The sequence below is a fragment of the Pelophylax lessonae genome, assembly GCF_965119305.1.
Source record: "Pelophylax lessonae genome assembly, chromosome: 4".
NCBI lineage: Eukaryota > Metazoa > Chordata > Amphibia > Anura > Ranidae > Pelophylax > Pelophylax lessonae.
Genome location: NC_138771.1, coordinates 664958021 through 664985237, shown reverse-complemented (window position 1 = coordinate 664985237; position 27217 = coordinate 664958021). Strand labels below are relative to the sequence as shown.

General features: G+C 42.9%; 1 protein-coding gene across 1 annotated transcript in view; it reads right to left on the bottom strand.

Moving 5' to 3' along the window:
- Positions 1-23556, bottom strand: part of LOC309553076 (uncharacterized protein) — a gene marked incomplete at its 3' end in the record, with an annotated part of 46078 nt that extends 22522 nt beyond the window's left edge. Inside the window, exons 1-3 of the mRNA XM_082253975.1 lie at positions 23339-23556; positions 1154-1240; positions 796-882 (exon numbers count right to left, since the gene is read on the bottom strand). Of these exons, the coding sequence (XP_082110101.1) occupies positions 796-882; positions 1154-1240; positions 23339-23348 (184 nt within the window). The 5' untranslated portion in view covers positions 23349-23556. The remainder of the gene's footprint in view (positions 1-795; positions 883-1153; positions 1241-23338) is intronic.
- Between the last annotated feature and the right edge of the window lie 3661 nt (positions 23557-27217).

Sequence of the window (27217 nt, the reverse complement as noted above, 5' to 3'; positions counted from 1 at the left end):
TCTGGGTTGCCTAGCCTAGAGGAGAAGACCTTTACAATGCCAAGGCCCTTTCCTTATTCAAAATCCCACACAAAATAATTCCAGGAGAACCTGGGTTGTCTAGCCAAGAGGAGAAGACCTTTACAATGCCAAGGAGCTTTCCTTACTCCAAATCCCACACAAGCTAGTTCTAAGAGAACCTGGGTTGCCTAGCCTACAGGAGAAGACCTTTAAAAATCCAAGGACACTTCCTTATTCAAAATCCCGCACAAGATAATTCCAGAAGAACCTGGGTTGCCTAGCCTAAAGGAGAAGACCTTTACAATGTCAAGGCCCTTTCCTTATTCAAAATCCCACACAAGATAATTCCAGAAGAACCTGGGTTGCCTAGCCTAGAGGAGAAGACCTTTACAATGCCAAGGACCCTTCCTTATTCAAAATCCCACACAAGATAATTCCAGGAGAACCAGGGTTGCCTAGCCTAGAGGAGAAGACCTTTGCAATGCCAAGGAGCTTTCCTTACTCCAAATCCCACACAAGATAGTTTCAAGAGAACCTGGGTTACCACCCGCAGCATTTGTCATTGTACTCTTCATTGGTACAACACCCCTTTATGGCCACCTGAGCATATGATCCAATGGGATGTTACATTTTATTGCCTTGTCAGCCCTAAACAAGTACAGTAGGTGGCCATTGTGGCCTATATTGTTAGTACTGTATTATAGACATGATAGCAGAAGAATGCAAATCTCATAAACACAAACAGGTGTCCTCAGTCACGTATAATGGATAGAGACAATATGTCCTACACCTTACCTTTGGTATTTGTCCTCTTCTCTATCTTCTCTATCCTCTGTGCACTGAAATTACTTGAATTGACATAATCGTTATCCTGAAATCTCCCTAAAGGCAAACACAGAACAGGAATTGCTTTAATGCTGTAATTTGTAGCATGTGTGATCTTCATTTTGTACAACACCCTTTATGACCATTTGAGCATAACCAATGGGATGTTGACCTCAATTTTCCTTGTAGGCCCTAAACAAATATGGTAGGTTGTGACCTGTACCACTAATACCTTACAATAGACATGATAGCAAATCACATACAGTATAAACAGACAGGTGTCCTCAGCCATGTATAATGAAAGGAGACAGTATGTCATACAACTTACCTTTTGTTTTTATTCTGTTCGCTATCATTTCTATCCTCTGTGCACTGAAATCACTCGAATTGACATAATCTTCATCCTCAAAGCTTTCTAAAGACAAACAAAGAATATGAATTTCTAGCAAAGGGAATCTCTGGAGAGGGACACATGTAAGTACGGTGATGCAACCCCCAAGGATGGCCAATTCTGAGGCCCATCCAATACAGGAGCCCATTTTAGACCCGATACCAATGACAGCATGTTACATCTTCTCCTCCACCTGATCTTAAACAGCGATTTTCAAACAGGACTATATATGTCCTGGTGGATCAGCTTTAGTAAAATGGACCCTTTTTACAGTTACTTAGGCAGTAAGCAAGTCCAGAAGAATTATCATTCAGACTGACTTAATCGAACCAGAAGTCAAGCTCGGCAATTGTCTTTAGATGGCGTAAAGTAAACATGGGTGCTGCTAGTGCTTACTGCTTTCTGAACAAGGCATGCTGCCTTGCTGTACTGTTGGCCCACTGGGTCTTGATGGGAAACAAATATACATGTAAGTGTGGAGGATTCCGAGGGGCTCAGTGCCTCCTGATTTGAGAAGTAAGAAGATGGAGGTGACCAGCGCTATGGAGTTTGTAAGAAAGAAATCCTAAACAATTGAGAAGGTGTAAGCTGCCAACAACCGAACCCACAGGGGGTTAAGGAGTGAGATAAATGCAAGGAGGTTGTAACGGCGCTACCTTTAAAGTGAATAAGTGCTATATAAATGCCAACTTAGATAAAGTGCCAGTATATTAAAAAAAACATAAAAGTTGGGTCCAAAGTAAAGTGCACTAGTGACTTGTGATGTGACAAGGATAACCAATTATTTATCCTGGACCCAAGAAGGTGCAAACATATAAAGTGCTAATGCTGTTCTGTATATATACTGGATGAATGGAGAAACAGTGGATTCCAAAAAGTGCAATTTATTAGTGATAAATGATAATTAACTTCAATAAATTGTAAATAAATACATGAATAGACAAGTGGTTGTAAATAATATCGGTGCTGTGTTTGGTGTTTTAAAGATACCACTTAGTGAAAAGTGAGCATAGAAAACATATTCCTAAAGAAAGAATGGGGTTGCAATCTCACATACGTCCACTAGATGTCACCCCTGACATACGACCTGTATTGCTGTAGGCGGTAGGTTATTCCAGGGGTTCTCCGGCGGAATGAACGTGGCTTCAGATCCCTCAAATAGAAAAAGAGGGCCCCATGATGCCGTATACAATCTGCAGTTTAGGACAAAGAAAGCAAAAGACTCACGCTTAGGCTGTCCGAGATCAGCGATAGCGGCCGGGAAGCTTCCGCGTTCCACGGCCCAGGCTCCGAAACCGGAAGTGACGTGACGACTCCGCCCTACGCGTTTCGTCAGAAGACGTCTGCTGGAGCCGTCATCACGTCACTTCCCGTTTCGGAGCCTGGGCCGTGGAACGCGGAAGCTTCCCGGCCGCTATCGCTGATCTCGGACAGCCTAAGCGTGAGTCTTTTGCTTTCTTTGTCCTAAACTGCAGATTGTATACGGCATCATGGGGCCCTCTTTTTCTATTTGAGGGATCTGAAGCCACGTTCATTCCGCCGGAGAACCCCTGGAATAGCCTACCGCCTACAGCAATACAAGTCATATGTCAGGGGTGACATCTAGTGGACGTATGTGAGATTGCAACCCCATTCTTTCTTTAGGAATATGTTTTCTATGCTTACTTTTCACTAAGTGGTATCTTTAAAACACCAAACACAGCACCGATATTATTTACAACCACTTGTCTATTCATGAATTTATTTACAATTTATTGAAGTTAATTATCATTTATCACTAATAAATTGCACTTTTATGAATCCACTGTTTCTCCATTCATCCAGTATATATACAGAACAGCATTAGCACTTTATATGATTTGAGAAGTGCTGCCTTGTCTGGCAAATGATCGGGAAGGCAGAGAGCCTGTGATGTTAAGTGCCCTCTGATTGGCGTCCCAGGGGTTCTCCTAGTACTATTGGTTTGGGACCCCCACTGTGACAAAGAGTGAGTTGGCTTTGGTTTGTCATGAGGATCGGGGTCTGCCAGGCCTTTTGGCTAAGTGGACCTGAGTATGCCTTTCCCTCATCAGGGGTCTTGTATATACTGCCTTGCTATAGAAGCTGAGAGTAAAGGTGATGGACTGACCAAGCATGTCTCAAGACCTAAACCCTAATGAGCATCTGTGGGGCATCCTCAAACGGAAGGTGGAGGAGCGCAAGGTATCTAACATTCACCAGCTCCGTGATTTCGTCATGGAGGAGTGGAAGAGGACTCCTGTGGCAACCTGTGAACTTTAATGGCATCCAAGTCTTAGTCCGTAGGGTTCAATATTGAGTTGGCTCACCCTTTGCAGCTATAACAGCTTCAACTCTTCTGGGAAGGCTGTCCGCAAAGTTTAGGAGTGTGTCTATGGGAATGTTTGACCATTCTTCCAGAAGCACATTGCGAGGTCAGGCACTGATGTTGGACAAGAAGGCCTGGCTCGCAGTCTCTGCTCTAATTCATCCCGAAGAAGTTCTGTTGGGTTGAGGTCAGGACTCTGTGCAGGCCAGTCAGGTTCCTCCACCCCAAACTCACTCATCCATGTATTTATGGACCTTGCTTTGTTCACTGGTGCGCAGTCATGTTGGAACGGGAAGGGGCCATCCCCAAACTGTTCCCACAAAGTTGGGAGCATGAAATTGTCCAAAATGTCTTGGTATGCTGATGCCTTAAGAGTTCCCTTCACCGGTACTAAGGGGCCAAGCCCAACCCCTGAAAAACAACCCTACACCATATTCCCCCCTCCACAAAATGATTTGGACCATTGCACAAAGCAAGGTCCATAAAGACATGGATGAGCGAGTTTGGGGTGGAGGAACTTGACTGGCCTGCACAGAGTCCTGACCTCAACACCCCATAGAACACTTTTGGGATGAATTCGAGCAGAGACTGCGAGTCAGACCTTCTCGTCCAAGCTTGTGGACAGCCTTTCCAGAAGGTTTGAAGTTGGTATAGCTGCAAAGGGTGGGCCAACTCAATATTGAACCCTACGTACTAAGACTGGGATGCCATTGAAGTTCATGTGTGTGTAAAGGCAGGCGTCCCAATACTTTTGACAATATAGTGTATATTGCATGGTTCATACAGTATACAGCACACTTCAAGCATCAATAGGAGGGCAGTTGCTTTGTAGGATGGGGGTGGTATGATAGTGATAGAATGGGTATAGAGGTGCCAAGGGCCCATGAAATGACATCTGTAGCTGGATCCACAAAACTGAATTTTACATCAAATAAAGACTTGATGTTCCCATCTGTTACATTGTATTCAGTTCAGCCATTTGTTTTTTCTTAAAGATTTTTCAACGTGCGTTCTCTCGGAAGGAGATGTGGTGGATTGGCCTCAAAGAGATAGACAATAACTGCACAGAGTCCTGACCTGATAGAACACCTTTGGGGTGAATTAGAGCGCAGACTGTGAGCCAGGCCTTATCCTCCACATCAGTGCCTGACCTCACAAATGCACTTCTAGAAGAATGGTCAAACATTCCCATAGACACTCTCCTAAACCTTATGGATAGGATATATATAAATGTTTAGGGGTTCTAAGTAATTTGTTAACAAAAATGACTGAGTTTTACTTGTAAACAAAAAGTGCCAGAAAAGGCCTGGTCAGTAAGTGGATAACATATACAATATATACATGTGAAATTAGACACAACTATTCAAAAAGGGGAGGGGCTCCTAAACCACTGATAACCTAATATATTCTAATTTTTTTTTTGTTCTAAGTATGTTACTACATTGTAGAAAGATATCATAACCAATGGCGGAGTGATCTTCTACCTATCGACACGTTTCACATGAAATATCTGCTTCCTCAGGGTGGAAAGGTATCATACTGGTATGTTATCATATACCTGTCCATGCATGTGTGGAAACCAAACAAAAAGCAAAGCTACTACCTGGGAAGACACAGAGGCAAGAGGACAGCAACCACGGGTGAGGAAAGCAAGGATCCATCCCACCCAGCATGCAGATCTCAGCGTCCAATGACGTATCCAGGGTAACTAGTGAGTAACATCAACCACAGGAATCAAGATGAAGTCCCAACAAGAATAGACATGCACATCCCTTGACACAGGGTCACCTTACCAGCAAGTACAAGCCGGAAAAAAACTTTTATTTGAGCATTATAGCAGTAACAAAACCCAAAATGCTGATGTGTTTCGGCCTAAGTCTTCATTATAGCATTATAGTCAATAAAAGCAAAGGAACAAACTATTCAGAGTAAGGGAATACAATAAGACACGTGGCCACTCACTAAAACTAGAGGAAAGGCGGTTTAACCTTAAAATACGTAAGGGGTTCTTTACTGTCAGAGCGGTAAGGATGTGGAATTCTCTTCCACAAGCAGTCGTATCAGCAGGGAGCATTGATAGTTTCAAAAAACTCTTAGATGGGCACCTTAAAGACCACAACATACAGGGGTATACAATGTACAACATACAGGGGTATACAATGTACAACATACAGGGGTATACAATGTACAACATACAGGGGTATACAATGTACAACATACAGGGGTATACAATGTACAACATACAGGGGTATACAATGTACAACATACAGGGGTATACAATGTACAACATACAGGGGTATACAATGTACAACATACAGGGGTATACAATGTACAACATACAGGGGTATACGATGTACGGTTAACAGCAAACACACACACACACATCATAGGTTGAACTGGATGGACTGATGTCTTTTTTCGACCTCACTAACTATGTAACTATGTAAGCCATCTGCTAGAGTAATTATACTAAGGAAGTCCAAAATAATGCAACTCTTGGTGGAAGAATATAAACATTTGTTGAAAGCGTGAGAACATACAGATCGAGCCAACGCATTTTGGAGAAACTTCATCTGCCTTCCTCAGAGCCGCAGGTAGGTGCTAATTGAGATGGATGAACTCCATGGTATTACCAGAATTTTTGTGATGGCAAATGGTTTCCTTTTGCCTCTGCATTCCAGAAGCTGGCATTTGCCATGACCACAATTTCTGGGACTACCGTAGAGTCCAACCATCTTTTAGCACATGCCAGCCACCATGAGGAAAGGGGAGGCAGTTCGGCAGAGCGGCCACGTTTGAATTTGCATTCGCCTATTTAATCAACTTAACTGTAAGTGTTCTACCTTTTTTAATAAAGTAGTTTAAGAGGTAATGCTCTATTGCCTGTTCCATTCTTTTTGGGCACTATCTGTCACTGAGTTTGAGGGGTATAGGAGAGAAACCAACCCCCACACAGCAACAGGAGTCAGAACAAGATTTACAAGAAAATTCACTGCCTGCTAGTCTGGATAATTTGCCTGATGATTTGGAGAACATTATCACTTATCATCTGACCTGTGAAATACTTGCCTTTGGTAAGAGTTTTGATATATGACATATCGGGTGGAAGAGTGAAAGGTCAGGACTTTATATCTATTGCACTGGCTGGTGTCATCTTCTCAAGTGTTTTATTATGTTGAGTTGGTAAGCGTATCACCTCTCTTTTCTTTACACGTGGGTGCCAAGAGGGATTTGGTGTTTGCACGTCCTCTTCTTCCCCTTTATTCACCATCAAGAAGATTTCAGCCTTTTTTTCATTTTGGACTTGTTTTGGACTCCTCATATTTCTATAGCACGTTTATGTTCACATTGTGCACCATTTATAATATCTGTGTATATTTATATATTAGGTATTTTGTTCATTGTGTTTTCCCTTTTGGTTCAACACACATTGCTCACATCTAGCGCACACATTTTTTGCACATCACACGTTTACTTTATCAAGGTTAAAGTTTCAGTTGCTGCTGGAGATTCATTTTTTGTTTGCGCACCTCATTCTTCAACAGTTCCCCCAAAATGCTTTGACTCAATCTGTGAGTTCACACTTTCACATTTGTATTCTTCCACTACGAGTTGCATTAATGTCAGACTCCGGGCATTTCTTCCTTCTCTTTCAAGTACTGGTCCTACTGAAGTGACAACTCCATTGTACCAGTAAGAAAGCAGCTCAAACCTCCACAGAGAGATCAGCACCACCACTTACCTACAGAACCACCTAATACCTATCAGTAACCTTTTGAACCAGTCCAGCACGGTCTCAAGCCCAGAGTAATCATACGGGATATTACCTAGAGGAAGGCCAGGAAAAAAGCACCCTTGTCGTAGATATTATACTAACAGATCCACCAGCTACCTTGGCAAATAAGGTAAAGGTATCCCACAAATTGAGGAAACAGGGTGCCAAAGTTTGTCATTGATTAACATTTTTTTAAGATTGACATGTTGGGTATATATTTATTTGATGTAGAGGATGGCACATTCCCTCCCTTTGCATTCCTCTTGCCATTGCTTGCCATCGGGAAAGTGCTCACAGCTGAGACAAGCTGCAGCTATGAATCAACCATCTCTTTGTGGACAGGGCTAGTTGATGGGTACCCAAGATACAGTAAAGATTCACAGAGACCAAGGAAGGTGGCACAATTATTATTCAGATACAGTGCCTTGCGAAAGTATTCACCCCCTTGAACTTTGCGGCCTTTTTCCACATTTCAGGCTTCAAACATAAAGATATAAAACTGTAATTTTTAGTGAAGAATCAACAACAAGTGGGACACAATCATGAAGTGGAACGAAGTTTATTGGATATTTCAAACTTTTTTAACAAATAAAAAACTGAAAAATTGGGCGTGCAAAAATATTCAGCCCCCTTAAGTTAATACTTTGTAGTGCCACCTTTTGCTGCGATTACAGATGTAAGTCGCTTGGGGTATGTCTCTATCAGTTTTGCACATTAAGAGACTGAAATTTTTGCCAATTCCTCCTTGCAAAACAGCTCGAGGTCAGTGAGGTTGGATGGAGAGCGTTTGTAAACAGCAGTTTTCAGTTCTTTCCACAGATTCTCGATTGGATTCAGGTCTGGACTTTGACTTGGCCATTCTAACACCTGGATATGTTTATTTGTGAACCATTCCATTGTAGATTTTGCTTTATGTTTTGGATCATTGTCTTGTTGGAAGACAAATCTCCGTCCCAGTCTCAGGTCTTTTGCAGACTCCATCAGGTTTTCTTCCAGAATGGTCCTGTATTTGGCTCCATCCATCTTCCCATCAATTTTAACCATCTTCCCTGTCCCTGCTGAAGAAAAGCAGGCCCAAACCATGATGCTGCCACCACCATGTTTGACAGTGGGGATGGTGTGTTCAGGGTGATGAGCTGTGTTGCTTTTATGCCAAACATAACGTTTTGCATTGTTGCCAAAAAGTTTGATTTTGGTTTCATCTGAGCAGAGCACCTTCTTCCACATGTTTGGTGTCTCCCAGGTGGCTTGTGGCAAACTTTAAACAACACTTTTTATGGATATCTTTAAGAAATGGCTTTCTTCTTGCCACTCTTCCATAAAGGCCAGATTTGTGCAATATACGACTGATTGTTGTCCTATGGACAGAGTCTCCCACCTCAGCTGTAGATCTCTGCAGTTCATCCAGAGTGATCATGGGCCTCTTGGCTGCATCTCTGATCAGTCTTCTCCTTGTATGAGCTGAAAGTTTAGAGGGACGGCCAGGTCTTCGTAGATTTGCAGTGGTCTGATACTCCTTCCATTTCAATATTATCGCTTGCACAGTGCTCCTTGGGATGTTTAAAGCTTGGGAAATCTTTTTGTATCCAAATCCGGCTTTAAACTTCTCCACAACAGTATCTCGGACCTGCCTGGTGTGTTCCTTGTTCTTCATGATGCTCTCTGCGCTTTAAACGGACCTCTGAGACTATCACAGTGCAGGTGCATTTATACGGAGACTTGATTACACACAGGTGGATTCTATTTATCATCATTAGTCATTTAGGTCAACATTGGATCATTCAGAGATCCTCACTGAACTTCTGGAGAGAGTTTGCTGCACTGAAAGTAAAGGGGCTGAATAATTTTGCACGCCCAATTTTTCAGTTTTTTATTTGTTAACAAAGTTTGAAATATCCAATAAATGTCGTTCCACTTCATAATTGTGTCCCACTTGTTGTTGATTCTTCACAAAAAATTACAGTTTTATATCTTTATGTTTGAAGCCTGAAATGTGGCAAAAGGTCGCAAAGTTCAAGGGGGCCGAATACTTTCGCAAGGCACTGTAAGTATAAGTAAATAATAAAACATGGCAGGCATGCGGCAAGGGCTCATTTCACAGTTTCAAACAATATGGCAACAATGCCCTAACATCTCAGGTAACCTGGGTGCAAAAACTCTTAACAACATTGGTGCCACTTTAACAAGGTCTCTGCACTTGAGAGGACACATTGATAGGCTTACGTTACCTGAACAGCATCTGATTAAGGGGGTGGCTGATAGGCAGGCACCTTTAGTAAACTGATAGGAAGGTCATTGTCCAAACGTCTAGAGCTCCTATATGGCAGACCCAGGTGCTGTATTCCTGCATTATCCCTCCTCCACCCAGAGACTCTCACTAGCGCCAAATACACTGTCCCGCATTGTTCACTTTGAGAATGTGCACCAAACACAGTGAAACAGTGCAATTTATTAGCATTGCTCTCACTAAAGATGGCCACAGAGTTCAGCTAGAGCAGCAGCGTCCAATCAGACAGCTGCTTTCTTGATGACACCTATGGAGGCTTCAAAGGAACAAAGCTCCAACTAGACCACTGCTCCCCTCATGACACTTACGGAGGCTCCAGAGGAACAATGCTGCAATCGAACCGCTGCTCTGTTGTAGAATTTCATATTAACCCATGTATTTCATATTATTCATATTAATTTGCAAATGTTGTTAATATAACTATTAATATTATCATCATTAATTATTAGGATATTTATATTCAACTAATATGTAAGGTACAGTCTACTGGCTTGGAAAGATTGGTTTGTAAATGGATAGAAAATTGGCTAAAAGATAGAATTCAGAGAGTAGTGGTTAATGATTCTTACTCTGAATGGTCTAAAGTTATCAGTGGTGTACCCCAAGGTTCAGTGTTGGGACCCTTACTTTTTAATACCTTTATAAACGATGGGGGGTTGGGATTTCAGTCTTTGCAGATGACACCACGCTATGCAGTGGAATAACTTCCTTACAGGATGTCTCCAACTTACAAGCCGACCTCAATGCACTGTTTCATTGGGCAACTATGTGGCAAATGAGGTTTAATGTTGATAAATGTAAAGTTATGCACCTGAGGGCTAAGAATATGCATGCATCATACATACTAAGTGGAGTAGAACTGGGGGAATCCATAGCGGAGAAGGATCTGGGTGTTCTGGTAGATCCTAAGCTTAATAATAGCATGCAATGCCAAGCTGCCATTTCCAAAGAGAGCAAAGTCCTATCTTGTATTAACAAAGGCATGGAATCCAGAGAGAGAGATATCATTTTGCCCCTGTACAGATCATTAGTAGGACCTCATCTGGAATATGCATTTCAGTTTTGGGCACCAGTTCTAAAAAAGGATACCGGGGAACTGGAGAAAGTGCAGAGAAGGGCAACCAAACTGATAAGAGGCATGGAGGAGCTCAGCTATGGGAAAAGATTAGAAGAACTGAATTTTTTCTGTCTTGAGAAGAGGAGATTTAGGCTCCATGTACACGGGACGTTGTAAATGGCCATTTAGGAGCAGTTGGGCGTTTTTTTTCAGAAGCCCCTGAACCCACCTACATGTTATGTTATCTGTCCATGTACACAGGGTCGTTCACAGTCATTTGCAGGCAGTTGAATTCAGGGAAGTATTTTGGAACGCAATTATTTGCGTTCGAACATGTGTTTCCCGGGGTTTCAAACGCAAAACCGGGACCGAACGCGACTGAACATGATGAAGTACGTTCAGCCACGTTATACGTTTTTTTTTCTTCCATTCAAAATCAATGGTTCCCTATGGGAGCCTATTGATTTGAATGGAAGTCGCACCACAAGTCGGATCAGGATGATCCGACTTGCGGCGCAACTTGCGCTGTGAGAATCTTGAGGGGGAACACCAGGCCTTCGGGTCTGGTATGGAATTTGAGGGTAGACCCATGCCGAAAAAACGGCGTGGGGTCCCCCCCAAAATCCATACCAAACCCTTATCTGAGCATGCAGCCCGGTAGGGCAGGAAGGGGGAGGGACGAGAAGCGGCCCCACCCTCCCTTGACCATACCAGGCCACATGCTCTCAACATGGGGGGTGTTGGTGCTTTGGGGCAGGGGGAGCTCTGCACCCCCCACCCCAAAGCACCTTGCCCCCATGTTGATGAGAACAAGGGCCTCATCCCCACAATCCTGGCCGGTGGTTGTGGGGGTCTGCGGGCAGGGGGCTCATCGGAATCTGAAAGCCCACTTTAACAAGGGGGCCCCCCAGATCCCGGACCCCCTCCCTATGCGAATGGGTATGGGGTACACTGTACCCCTACCCATTCACCCCATAAAAGGCAGTGTATGTAAATAACGACAGGAGACGTTTTGGAAAGTTTATTAAAAATCCTCATCCGGTCTTCTCCCTCTGCTCTGGTCTTCTCCCCCTCCGCTCTGCTGGTCTTCTGCTATTTTGCTGTCCGCTCTTTTGCTGTCCTTTTTTCAGCTCTTTTGCCCTCGGCTCTTCTTCTTCCTCCGGTCCTCCTCCGACGATGTCTCCGGTGATTATGCCGGTCTCCGGTCTCTGCAGCTTGTTATATAGCCATTGTCAGGAGACCCCACCCCTTCATGTCATCTGTGACATCATCTGTGACATGAGGGGGCAGGGTCACCTGATGACATCACCTGGCGGCCATGCCCTCAATGGCTATATAACAAGCTGCAGAGACCGGAGACCGGCATAATCACCGGAGACATCGTCGGAGGAGGACCGGAGGAAGAAGAAGAGCCGAGGGCAAAAGAGCAGAAGAGCGGACAGCAAAAGAGCAGAAGACAAGAAGAGCGGAGAGGGAGAAGACCAGAGCAGAGGGAGAAGACCGGATGAGGATTTTTAATAAACTTTCCAAAACGTCTCCTGTCGTTATTTACATACACTGCCTTTTATGGGGTGAATGGGTAGGGGTACAGTGTACCCCATACCCATTCACATAGGGAGGGGGTCCGGGATCTGGGGGGGCCCTTGTTAAAGGGGGCTTCCAGATTCCGATGAGCCCTCTGCCCGCAGACCCCCACAACCACCGGCCAGGGTTTTGGGGATGAGGCCCTTGTCCTCATCAACATGGGGGCAAGGTGCTTTTGGGTGGGGGGTGCAGAGCTCCCCCTGCCCCAAAGCACCAACACCCCCCATGTTGAGGGCATGTGGCCTGGTATGGTCCAGGGGGGGTGGGGCCGCTCGCTCGTCCCCTCCCCCTTCCTGCCCTACCGGGCTGCATGCTCGGATAAGGGTCTGGTATGGATTTTGGGGGGGACCCCACGCCGTTTTTTCGGCATGGGTCTACCCTCAAATTCCATACCAGACCCGAAGGGCCTGGTTTGGAACCTGGCAGTTTTTTTCCCATTTTGGACGTGGAGTTCCCCCTCAAGATTCTCACAGCGCAAGTCGCACCGCAAGTCGGATCATCCTGATCCGACTTGTGGTGCGACTTCCATTCAAATCAATAGGCTCCCATAGGGAACCATTGATTTTGAATGGAGGCAGAAAAAACGCTGCTAAAAGCAACGTGGCCAAACGTGCAATAACACCAATGGAAAAAGCTACTGAAAGCACGTTTTACAGCTGCTGTTTCCTGGCATCGGAACTGGCTTTGCAGCATGTTTTTTCTAACGTCCCGTGTACATGGAGCCTAAGGAAGGGATAGGATCAGTGGCGGCCCGTGCATAGGGGGCGCCGGAGCGCCGCCCCCCCCCCCCTAAAAAAAAAGAAAAAAAATGACAAAAAAATAATAAAGTTTTGAAAAAAAAAAAAAATCATGTTCGCAGGCCTATGCGCTCGGCCTGGTGGATATGGGGTGGGGGGGGGGGGTGGGGTTTACGACCCAGAAGAGGCGCCGATTGGCTGCCTTCTGGGGGTGTAACCTGGGCGCAGGAAAAAGCACTGAGCCACCCCCACCTTCGTGATATCCTGGCTGTGATTGGTCCAGTCTCCAGCCTGCAATGGGGGTGGTGCCGGTGCATGCGTCAGTCACGCACTGTCACCGCCCGATCTCCTTCCCGCCACCCGGACCGGAAGACAGAAGACTGAAGAGGAGGACGTCCACGGCGCTGCTCGTCTCGGTTCCCGGAATCCCGCCATTCCGCCGCCGTCAGAAGGTAAGTGATTGAAGCCGACTTGTGCCCTCACCTGTGCCATGCCTGTACCATCACCTGTGCCATCACCTGTGCCATGCCTATGCCATCACCTGTGCCATCCCTATGCCATCACCTGTGCCATCACCTGTGCAATGCCTATGCCATCACCTGTGCCATGCCTATGCCATCACCTGTGACATGCCTGTACCATCACCTGTGCCATGCCAATGCCATCACCTGTGCCATCCCTATGCCATCACCTGTGCCATGCCTTTGCCATCACCTGTGTCATGCCTATGCCATCACCTGTGCCATGCATATGCCATCACCTGTGCCATGCCTATGCCATCACCTGTGCCATCACCTGTGCCATGCCTATGCCATCACCTGTGCCATGCCTATGCCATCACCTGTGCCATCACCTGTGCCATGCCTATGCCATCACCTGTGCCATGCCTATGCCATCACCTGTGCCATGCCTATACCATCACATGTGCCATGCCTATGCCATCACCTGTGCCATGCCTGTACCATGACCTCAAAGTCATGCAATTTTTTTACCGCGTTTTTTGCCGCGAAGCAATACCTATTACATTTTTCTTTTTGCGCCCCCCCAAAAAATTTTGAGCACCAGCCGCCACTGGATAGGATCACCATGTATAAATACATAAGAGGTCCATATAGTGAACTTGGTGTTGAGTTATTGACTTTAACGTCATCACAGAGGACAAGAGGGCACTCTTTACGTCTAGAGGAAAAGAGATTTTGTCTCCAAATATGGAAAAGTTTTTTTACAGTAAGAGCTGTGAAAATGTGGAATAGACTCCCTCCAGAGGTGGTTCTGGCCAGCTCACTAGATTGCTGTAAAAAGGCCTGGATTTTTTCCTGGGTGTACTTATTATAAGTGGGTACTAATATTTATAGGTAAAGTAGATCCAGGGAATATCCGATTGCCTTTCGGGGGATCAGGAAGGAATTTTTTCCCCTGCTGTAGCAAATTGGATCATACTTTGCTAGGGATTTCACCTTCCTCTGGATTAACTGACGTATGTTTTGACAACCAATCATATTGTAGCAAATGTAATTCTATTATAATAAAGTGTAAATCGAATACAACTAATTGCGCAAGACCTCGTGCAACAGGGAATATATCAATAAATTTATATTCAGTAAATTCATAAATTAATATTCAATAAATTCAAATGTGATCAAAATTCCAGTGATCATAATTAAATCAAAGTGATCATAACACCCAATTAAATTAATATACATAAATAAATAGTCCACATCCAATCTCCAAGAAAAACTTGCTCCAAGAAAAACGATATTATAATAAATGATAGATGTTGAATCAGAAAAAATCTCAAATAAATGGTGATCAGGTGATAATGAGTCCAGTGCTGTGTACAAAGGGTCACCAAGGGTTCCGCCACCTCTGTGATTCATATGGCCCACAGTATGGCCCACCATCAACATGGTTAGGGCTGACAGCGCAGTATGACAAGCAATCACAGTACTCCACTTCCAATATTAATTCCATGGCCAGCTCCTCCTCTCCCATCCACATGCAGAGAAACAAAAGATCCCCACTAGCACAATAACGTCTTAATATTTTATTGTAAAACAAAGTACAAATCCCATTTAGATTGCACTTACACACTCTAAAAAGAAAAGCACTTAAAATAGTAACATCAGTGGGTCTGGCGTGTTCGCCCGGTCCTTCTCGCCTCTACGGCGGTATGTTGGACCAGCGAGCACTGCCACCGCTCACCCGATCTCCTTTTCCGGTCTGACGTGTTTCGTCACATCTGACTTTGTCAAAGGGGGGTGGCTACACAGCAAGGCGGACCAGTTTATCAATGCTCTCATCCATCTATTCAATTAACCCCTCCGAATTCACATACAGCGCGGCATTCTGCAGTATAATAACTCTTTAAGGGCTTACACATTAAGATAAACTATCCGTCCTTGCAATTAACCCTTTTATGAACATGTAGCTCCAGAACGGTAAATTCAAAAAAGTAAACACCCGCAACTACTTTGTATATTTCCTGCATTTAAGTTTGACATAATCTCATAATGGGTGGACCACGCTATCTCTCCCCATTCATCTAGATCGGGGGTGTCAAACTCAATTTAATCGCGGGCAGCATCAGAATTATGGTTGCCATCAAAGGGCCGGTTATATCTGTAAGATTAGATGTCCAGAGCACCCCACGCCCCCTTACACCCTTACATGAGATGTCAACAGCCCCCCACCATCAGAAGTCAAGAGTCACCCACCCTTCCTTACATCACAATGCACCCCATTACCTTGTGCTGCTGCCAGGAAGAAGATGCAGGTGGATCTGGGAAGAAGAAAGTACAGGGTCTGGAGGAGGGCTGGAGTCAGCTTCCAGAGTCTGCTAAATGCTCAGATCAGGGGAGGCATAGACAAGGTGGTGTTGCGGCTGCACAGAGAGGTGCAGGATCTGTAGGAGGAGTTCTGCCCTCCTCTCTGCTGCAGACTGCTAAGAAGGGTGGTTGGGTAAAGGCAAGCCTTTCTGCAGCTGCACAGAGAAGCGCTGGATCTGGCAAAGGAGTTCTGTCCTCTCTGCTGTGGACTACTGAGACAAGGTGGGGGCAGGAAACAAGGGGGGTGCTGTAGCTGCAGGAGAGGTTCGCATTTGGCCCGCGGGCCTTGTGTTTGACACCTGTGATCTAGATTATCAATCCATCTGTGCAGTTAACCCTTTTATAGCCAAACTGCTCAAATGTTACAAAATTAATCTTCAATCCCTTAATTACACTGCTACCTGTGACCTATTTCTGGAATAAATTACACCGCTGTATTGTGAATTTGGATGGGCTATTACAATTACATTGTATATAATCCATCAAAACAATATACACAAATATGTAATAAAATCGCAAATATATATCAAGTATATTCATAAAATTAAAATAAAAAACAAATAAAAAAAGGTAAAAAATAAATAATAAAAATGCAGTCAGGACATATACCAGTACCTATCCAATATTATCTGGCACTTCCACATATATGGATCACTTCCAATCATATGGAGACAATGTAGCCTATGGCTCTATACTCACAAGCATTCTTACCTATACGTATCGCTGTAAAAATGCTATATATAGAGATAATATGGCCAATAGATAGTATTCAATAAGAGTCTTTAATAATTGGTTATAAAGCAATTTAAATCTAATTCAATGGTGAGGCCTGATGGTTCTAAAGTATTTAATACATATATCCATTTTGTTTCACATTTTGAAATGTCACAAACTCTATTAGATCCCCTCCAATTGGGTGGGACCCACTCTACACCCCAGAATTGTAGGCCCCTAGGATCTCTATGATGTACCATCCTAAAGTGTTCTGATACACTGTGAAAGCAAAATCTCTTCTCAATATTTTAGATATGCTCTCCCACTCTGACTTTTAAGGACCTTTTAGTACGTCCTATATACATAAAATTAAACAGGCAGGTAAGAGCGTATACGACATGTGTAGTGTCGAGAGTGATGTATTGTTTAATATTAAATACTTTGCCATTTTGAAATGAAACAAAATGAAACAAAGGGCATCAAAATGGCAAAGTATTTAAGGTGGGTATTTTTTAGGAGTACTGATATGTAGTTACTAGTAGAAAACGGTACCTTTTTATTGTATGTGAAAAGATAAAAATAAAATAAAATTTGTGATGTAAAACAATACTCAAAGTTTAGAAATGTCAGGAAAGGTAAGTCCTGACAGGTAAATAAGGTAAAAGTTTTGGAGCTCTATTTGTTAACAAAGTTAAAAGGTATGTACCACCTTTGTAATATATGAATATGTATCTATTATAACTAGGGATAGACCGATATGTTTTTTTCAGGGCCGATACCGATACAGATATTTTGGTCACAATGTATCAGTATCGGCCGATATGGGCCGATATTTTGTACATTTAAAGTTTTGAAAAATAAAGACAATTTTTGACACAAATCTGGTACTGAACAAGTTAATTTTTGTTTAATGCTTAATGGCTGGCTGTCTGGCACCCTGTGGTGGCTGGGTGGCTGGCTGGCACAGGGGCTGTGGGTGTCTGGCTGTCTGGCACCCTGTGGTGGCTGGGTGGCTGGCTGTCTGACACCCTGTGGTGGGTGGCTGGCTGTCTGGCACCCTGTTTGTGGGAGGCTGGCTGTCTGGCACCCTGTGGTGGGTGGCTGGCTGTCTGGCACCCTGTGGTGGGTGGCTGGTTGTCTGGCACCCTGTGATGGGCGGCTGACTGGCTGTCACCTTGTGATGGGTGGCTGACTGGCTGGCACCCTGGGGTGGGTGGCTGGCTGGCACAGGGGCGGTGTGTGGCTGGCTGGTACAGGGCCTGTGGGTGGCTGGCTGGCTGGTACAGTGCCTGTGGCTGTCTGGCACCCTGTCTGTGGGTGGCTGGCTGGCTGGCACCCTGTGGTGGGTGGCTGGCTGGTACAGTGCTTGTGGCTGGCTGGCACCCTGTCTGTGGGTGGCTGGCTGTCTGGCACCCTGTGATGGGTGGCTGGCTGGCACCCTGTGGTGGGTGACTGGCTGGCACCGGGGCTGTGGGTGGATGGCTGGTACAGGGCCTGTGGGTGGCTGTCTGGCTGGTACAGTGCCTGTGGCTGTCTGGCCCCCTGTCTGTGGGTGGATAGCTGTCTGGCACCCTGTGGTGGGTGGGTGGCTGGCTGGCTGGCACCCTGTGGTGGGTGGTTGGCACAGGGGCTGTGGGTGGCTGGCTGGTACAGTGCTTATGGCTGTCTGGCCCCCTGTCTGTGGGTGGCTGGCTGTCTGGCACCCTGTGGTGGGTGACTGGCTGGCACAGGGGCTGTGGGTGGCTGGCTGGTACAGGGCCTGTGGGTGGCTGGCCCCCTGTCTGTGGGTGGCTGGCTGTCTGGCACCCTGTGGTGGGTGGCTGGCTGGCTGTCTGGCACCCTGTGGTGGGTGGCTGGCACCCTGTGGTGGGTGGCTGGCACAGGGGCTGTGGGTGGCTGGCTCGTACAGTGCTTATGGCTGTCTGGCACCCTGTCTGTGGGTGGCTGGCTGCCTGGCACCCTGAGGTGGGTGGCTGGCTGGCTGGCACCCTGTGGTGGGTGACTGGCTGGACCAGGGGCTGTTGGTGGCTGGCTGGCACAGAGCTTGCGGTTGGCTGGCTGGCACCGGGCTACTGTGGGTGGGTGTATGGCTGTGATACACTCCCGCGAGACTAGTCCTGACTCCAGAAGAGGCTGTCCAAGGTGAGGGAGGCAGCCTAAGAAGGCAGAATGACGTCACAAAAATATCGGCAATATCGTCCAGTTCCGGGGCCGATACCGATATATCGGGGGAAAGTGCATATCGCCCCCCGATATATCGGCCCTTCCCTAATTATAACTATCTGCGTTGTCTGTGTGCTGAGTTAAGATCAGGTTGAGACATTCCTGATCACCGTGGCAAGCAAGGCTTGGCAGTTTTTCTTGTCTTGAGACAACCGTTTTGTAAGGAGACGTATGCATGTAAGGAGCCTACTGGCTTTACTCTGAGCACTGCTGTCCATTAGTAATTACTAACTAATCCGTCAGTTTTAATCATTCTGTGAATATTTGTATATACTGTATCTCCATAGGTTTCAGTGCTCCTACACCACAAAAGATCCCTCAAGGATGATGAGATAATGACCACAAATGTCAAAAAGGGCTAAATCTTCAATGAAGAAAAAACGCATCCAGGAGGCGCTGGGACTTTGGTGTGGGTTCATGTAAAGTAGTGAAAACAGACAGGACTACCATCCATTGGGTACCACAGCAGGTTACCAGAATAAAACCTATTCACCAATAGAAACAAATAATAGGAGTTCAAATTGATTTCAGCCGACATGTTTTGGGAGTCAGAAAAAGCTCCTCCTTCATCAGGGCTTCAGTTATAATAATAGGAACCTTCAACAGTGACAATGATAAGTAAAAAGGAAACGCTTTGAAAAAAATGGGTTGTGATAAGAAAAGAGTAATTTTGGCTATCAAGAATTTTGTAAAAGAAGAAAACTTTCAATTTTCATGACTTTAAAAAAAAAAAAAAGGGTATGGAGGGTTTTGAGGCTATTTCTTTTATTTAGGGTTCAATTTATTATTATTTTTTTTTTTATACAATATGTACACAACTTTGACCAGATTCACACAATATTTTCAAAAATGCATGAATCTTGGGTGAACATTGAAAATGCATGGATGAAAAAAAAATAATAAATAGTGTTCCCTGAATTTGTTTTTATTTTTTTTTTTTTTGTTTTTTTAGTTGTCCCCTGCCATTTCTGAGACACTTCTTACATATTTACTAGAAAATTACTTAGAACCCCCAAACATTATATATTTTTTATAGAGTCTGAGAATAAATCGGTGGGTGTTGCAATTTTTTATGTATGTCACACGGTATTTGTGCAGATTTTTGTGGAAAAAAAAAATCCTTATTAATCAATTTTGCTGCACAGAACTATAATATAATCCATTCTTTTTTTTTTTTTAATAAAAAAAAAAGTTTGTTATGCCAAGTAAATTGATACCCACCATGTCACCCTTTAACCTCTTCTAGACCGCCCCATGCAGATTTACTGTGGCAGGGCAGCCCTCCTGCGCGAAATCACGTACCTGTATGGGACATTGTGCAAAGGGTTTGGGGAATGCGCCGACGGCGATCCACTCCTGCACAGCGGGAACCAATCAGCGGGTCCAGTGGACAGGGGCTGACTGGAATTTTTTGGGCCCAGGGGGCAAGTACAAACCAGAGGTCCATGGTACAGTGATTCAGGCCCCTACCACTCCCCTTTCTCCCGGCCTTTTCCTGACCCCCATTCCAGACTGAAGCTCTGCTCTAGGTACTCTCTACTCACCGGCCGAATCTGGGTTCCCGACCTGGCCAGCAGGGGGCAGTTGGGGGGAGCTGGGACAGCTCTGTTGGGGCTGGAGGAGAGTCTCCAGTGGGGCATGGAACCAGGCCTCTGCTCAAACACAGTTAACACCATCCATGCTGGGGGGGGGTTCTTGTCTTCAACCCACACTCAGTAGGTCAGTGGCAGAGATTTTTTACTTCTCTTCACAAGAATCCTTTAGGCATGTCTGTGGCAGAAGCGGTGCAGCCTTTTTACAGGGCATCAGAGTGGCCCAGGGGGCAATTGCCCCCCTGGCCCAGCCCTCCCCTACCGGTGGACCCAATGTTCATTGACACCTTGCGATCGTTTGGGAGAAAGGTGTTCCGTCAGAGGGGAAGATGGGGATCTTGTGTTTCTGCTAAGCAGGAACACGGATCTCTGTCTTCCCCCAGTCAGAGCACCTCCCACAGTTAGAAAGCACATTTAACCCTTTGATCGCCCCTGATATTAACCTCTTCCCTGCCAGTGTCATTAGTACAGTGACAGTGTTTTTTTTTTCTTTTTAATACTGATCACAGTATTGGTGTCACTGGTCTCCAAAAAAGTGTCAAAAGAGTAAGCTAGTGTCTGATTTGTCCCCCCGCAATGTCGCAGTCCCGCTAAAAATCTCTGATCGCTGCCATTACTAGTAAAAATAAATAAATAACATGCCATAAAAATATCCCATAGTTTGTAGACGCGCAAACCAAACAAATACGCTTATTGGCATTTTGTTTACCAAAAAAATGTAGCAGAATACAAATTGGCCTAAACTGATGAAGAAATTTGATTTTTAAAATTTTTTATTGGATACTTTATTGCAGAAAGTAAAAATTATTGTTTTGTTTTTTTTTTTCAAAATTGTCGGTCTTTTTCTGTTTATAGTGCAAAAAAAAACAAACAAAAAAAAAACGCAGAGGTGTTTAAATACCACCAAAAGAAAGCTCTATTTGTGGGAAAAAAAGGACATTGATTTTATTTGGTTACAGCGTGGCACGACCACGCAATTGTCAGTTAAAGTAACGCAGTGCTGAATCACAAACAAAAATGGTCTGGTCATTAAGGGGGGAAATCTTCTGGGGGGGTATGCCTGTGGAAGGGCAACAAATTGGGGTTCCTAAAAATCCTCATAGGCGTCACCTTAAAAACCTTTAGGTTAGCAGTTTAGAGTTGCACAGGAGGTCAGGTGATTATTGCTCTCCCTCTGACAGTCACGGCTTTACCTGGTGCCATCACTTTTTACACATGCATGTGGGACTTACGTATACGTTCTCATTTGCTTATGAGCATGGGGGGTGGGGCATGATAATTTTTTTTTTTAATGTATTTTATTTAAAACTTTTTTTTTTTTTGACATTATCCTTTTATTTATTTATTTATTTATTTATTTATTTGTTTATTTTTATCAACTATTTTGCTGTAACAAGGGATGAACAATATTCCTTGTGATATCGTGGCCCTTGGTAACATCAGGCCAATTTGACATGCCGAATCGCATGCCAAATCGGAGCCTATTTTTGGCAACGGCACTGTTTAAATCGGTGCGACGCCGACTGTGGCGCCGCACCGGTTCCCCAAAAGTTTGTTTTTGCAGTACATTTGGCGAGTTCAGGGGCGAATTCAATAGATATCAGTGCAGCAACCCGCACAGATGTCTGTCAAATTGCCGCCCCTCCTCCCCCAAACACGCACTGACACGCAGGTTTGCAATCGTACCTGCCCGTGGTGTGAACGAGGACTTATGGAGAGATCTGGGGTCTTTCTGGGGTCTGTCTCCTTTGGCCTCCAAAAGCATCTGATCAAGCCAAGATTGGTAATGGCAGGGCTGCTGTTAGAAATCAGAGGGGCCCTGTACAGCCTACTTGGCAGCCCCCCCTTCGAATATATCAAAACAACATTTTCACTAAAAAATTACTACAATCATTCTTAGAGGACACAAAGATAAACAGGGAAGCTGTGTGAATTAGCCCTTTTTTTTACATTTTGTTTTTTACATTTTTGAAAAAAAAAAAAACATTTTATAATTTTCAAAAAAAGAAAATGTTTAAATGTTTTAAAATTATTTTATTTTACAATTTTTGAAAAAAAAATAATTAAAAAAAATGTTTAAATGTCTTAAAATTATTTTATTTTACAATTTTTTTAATTATTTTTTTTTTTTACAATTTTTTAATTTTTTTTTACGGGACAGGGAAGCTCGCAGCTTCCGTGGGGGGGGGGGGGGGGGGCTGTGTCTGTGTTTCTCCCTTCAGCAGCTAAAAGCTGAGGGGAGGGAAAACTGGTTTTCAGCTGCTGCAGAGAGCCGCACAGGGCATCCTGTAATTGCCCCTCTGTCCGACCGCACTGATTCTCTCTGCTGTTCGGGGCCCCCCCCCCCTGTATGCCCCGGGCCCCCTTCAGGAGGACTGGTGCCCCCCTATCAGCAGCTCTGGGTAATATCTTGTCAAGAACACAACAAAATAGGAAGTGACAAAGTCCTTGTTGCTTCCGTTTTCTGGAATAACAGAAGATGGGAAGGAACTTCCACCCTTCCTAAGGAATGGGACTGAAGTGTTCACATCATTACCAGGCTCCCCGATCAGACGCCTATGGAAGTGATCGAGTGGCCGTATAACCACTGGAATCACTTCCACCTAAAAAAGCATCGCCAATGGAAAATTTTGATACTGGGATGATGGCTACTGGTGCATATGACATCCACCCGGGGGAGAGTGGTTCAAAGAATATTGGGTAAAATCCGTCATGCTTGGGCCAATAACACCATGAATCCCAGACACACCCTGTAAAGTGATCACATCATTGGCAGACCAAGTTATGAAGGGGTCCTAGTAGGCCCTCATCCTCATCCAACTACTACCGAAATAAAAACAATACAATGGATATCAGTTACCAGCTGGATGAACTGAACCATGGCCAAGTCTACAAGGGTGCTTGGCACACATCTGACCCACATCGTCAATAAACCGGCTCCTAAGTCTCAAGGGTCCTGTGCAGCAATTGGTATGTCCAACCCTTGGAAATCTATGAATTACCTGAGTCCATCGTAAGTTTTTCACTCCTCTTTATTGCAAACTCTGCGCTCCATATAATCTCTGCGTCCCGTACAATCTCTGCGTCCCGTACAAACTCTGCGTCCCGTACAAACTCTGCGTCCCGTACAATCGCTGCGTCCCGTACAATCTCTACACCCCATACAATCGCTGCGTCCCGTACAATCTCTGCGTCCCGTACAATCTCTGCGTTCTTTACTACTCACAGCTCTGATCACATGAATAGGAAGTCACCCAGCACTGCAATTAGATTTGAGGAAATGAAAGTAAAGCGGGCAACTTTGCATTTCTCCAGCTGCATGTTATGATAATACAAACGCTTTAGTTTTCTTTACTTTCCTCACAAGCTGTGAATTTCCGAACAGGTACTTTTGTACCTAAATTAAATTATTAATAATCTGTGCAACCCTCCCAATATCAATAACTATATTTGGCAGCTTGGCTTGTTAAAACCTACACTTGAGCATCAAAATAATACTAACAATAGAACTACTACTACTATACTACATCTACTACTACTACTATACTACTACTACACTACTACTACACTACTACTACTACTATTATACTACTACTACTACTACTACTACTACTACTACTACTACTACTACTACTACTATACTACTACTACTATACTACTACTACTACTACTACTACTATTATACTACTACTACTACTATTATACTACTACTACTACTACTACTACTACTACTACTATACTACTACTACTACCATACTACTACTACTACTACTATACTACTACTACTACTACTACTACTACTACTACTACTACTACTACTACTACTACACTACTATACTACTACTATACTACTACTACTACTACTACTACAACTATTATACTACTACTACTACTACTATTATACTACTACTACTACTACTACTACTACTATACTACTACTACTACTACTACTACTACTACTACTACTACTACTACTACTATTATACTACTACTACTACTACTACTACTACTACTATACTACTACTACTACCATACTACTACTACTACTACTATACTACTACTACTACTACTACTACTACTACTACTACACTACTATACTACTACTATACTACTACTACTCTACTACTACTACTACTACAACTATTATACTACTACTACTACTACTATTATACTACTACTACTACTACTACTACTACTACTACTACTACTACACTACTATACTACTACTATACTACTACTATACTACTACTACTACTTCTACTATTACTACTACTACTATACTACTACTATACTACTACTACTACTACTACTACTACTACACTACTACACTACTACTATACTACTACTACTACACTACTACTACTACTACTACTACTACTATACTACTACTACTACTCCTTAAGGGTACGGACTGATGTGAATGTGCAATGCATATGTAAAGCGATGCGTAAATTGACCGCGCTATAAAAGTACCTGAAATAATACTACAGCAACAACAACTACTAATAATAATAGAATACAATAATAGAAATACCACAACAACAACTCATACTACTACTAATAGAAATGCTACTAAAAATAAGGAGAAAAAAACCGGAATACTAATTCAGAGAGATTTATTTTATTTTTTTTTTACACTATTATTGCTTATAACAGTGATGCTCACTGTTATAAGCAATAGTTTTAGCTGTCAAAAATAATAAAAAAAAATATTATTTACTAATAAAAATAGAAATATACAAAATAAATTTTGCAGGAAATTAAACAATGTTACTTTGCATCTCTCTTTCTCCCATCTAATCTAATAGTGTTAAATAATGTAATAACTTTCATTAGAACCACTTTTTATGAATTAGCACTTTGTTTGTGCACATTGCTTATTTGCATATGGACTTTTGTTTCCTTTGTTAACCCATTGTAGGCACTCTACAGCACTTTTTGCTGCTTACAATGTTTACATTATTTAACACTATTAGCACTTTCATCACATTTATTTATAGTGCTTAGTTGCACTTGGTCTTTTGTTTCATTTGTTAACTTATTGTTAGCACATCACAGCACCATTTACTGTCTACAGCTGCTATTTCTTTCTTTGCATGTTTAGCACTACCAGCACTTTCATCATTATCATTTTATTGATTGTTCACTGATCACTTTATTCATCAGCACTTCAGCACTTATCTTGCTATTTTGCACATTTTGCTTTGTTATGAACGTTTACTTATTTCATAGATGGATTGATTATTGATATATGATTATTATATATCCACATTGTTATTTTTCAACTTTCATGATTATTTGGATACTCGATTCCTTTTATTCCTCATATTTTTAGTCATCCTGCACACAACATTGGTTTTATCTCTATTTTCATCTCCACGTTTTTATTGGTATTTCTGTGGTCCACCATTCTCAGAAATCAAGTGCTGATTTTTTTCCTTTTTTATTTCTATACAATGTTACTTTGTATCTCTCTATCTCCTGTCTGATCAATGTTTATAAACAATGTTACTTTGTATCTCTCTATCTCCTGTCTGATTAATGTTTATAAACAATGTTACTTTGTATCTCTCTATCTCCCGTCTGATCGATGTTTATAAACAATGTTACTTTGTATCTCTCTATCTCCTGTCTGATTAATGTTTATAAACAATGTTACTTTGTATCTCTCTATCTCCTGTCTGATTAATGTTTATAAACAATGTTACTTTGTATCTCTCTATCTCCCGTCTAATCAATGTTTATAAACAATGTTACTTTGTATCTCTCTATCTCCTGTCTGATTAATGTTTATAAACAATGTTACTTTGTATCTCTCTATCTCCCGTCTGATCAATGTTTATAAACAATGTTACTTTGTATCTCTCTATCTCCTGTCTGATTAATGTTTATAAACAATGTTACTTTGTATCTCTCTATCTCCCGTCTGATCAATGTTTATAAACAATGTTACTTTGTATCTCTCTATCTCCTGTCTGATTAATGTTTATAAACAATGTTACTTTGTATCTCTCTATCTCCCGTCTGATCAATGTTTATAAACAATGTTACTTTGTATCTCTCTATCTCCTGTCTGATCAATGTTTATAAACAATGTTACTTTGTATCTCTCTATCTCCTGTCTAAACAATGTTACTTTGTATCTCTCTAGATCCTGTCTGATCAATGTTTATAAACAATGTTACTTTGTATCTCTCTATCTCCTGTCTGATCAATGTTTATAAACAATGTTACTTTGTATCTCTCTATCTCCTGTCTGATCAATATTTATAAACAATGTTACTTTGTATCTCTCTATCTCCCGTCTGATCAATGTGTATAAACAATGTTACTTTGTATCTCTCTATCTTCCGTCTGATCAATGTTTATAAACAATTGTTACTTTGTATCTCTCTATCTCCCGTCTGATCAATGTTTATAAACAATGTTAGTTTGTATCTCTCTATCTCCCGTCTGATCAATGTTTATAAACAATGTTACTTTGTATCTCTCTATCTCCCGTCTGATCAATGTTTATAAACAATGTTACTTTTTATCTCTCTATCTCCTGTCTGATCGATGTTTATAAACAATGTTACTTTGTATCTCTCTATCTCCTGTCTGATCAATGTTTATAAACAATGTTAGTTTGTATCTCTCTATATCTCCCATCTGATCAATGTTTATAAACAATGTTACTTTGTAGCTCTCTATGTTCCATCTGATCAATGTTTATAAACAATGTTACTTTGTATCTCTCTATCTCCCCTCTGATCAATGTTTATAAACAATGTTACTTTGTATCTTTCTAACCGTTTAAAAAACATTGTGTAAGATTGTCAGCTTTATGAGAGCAACAGGTGCTACAGCGTCTATATTCATATAGTACCTCCCAGCTGTAA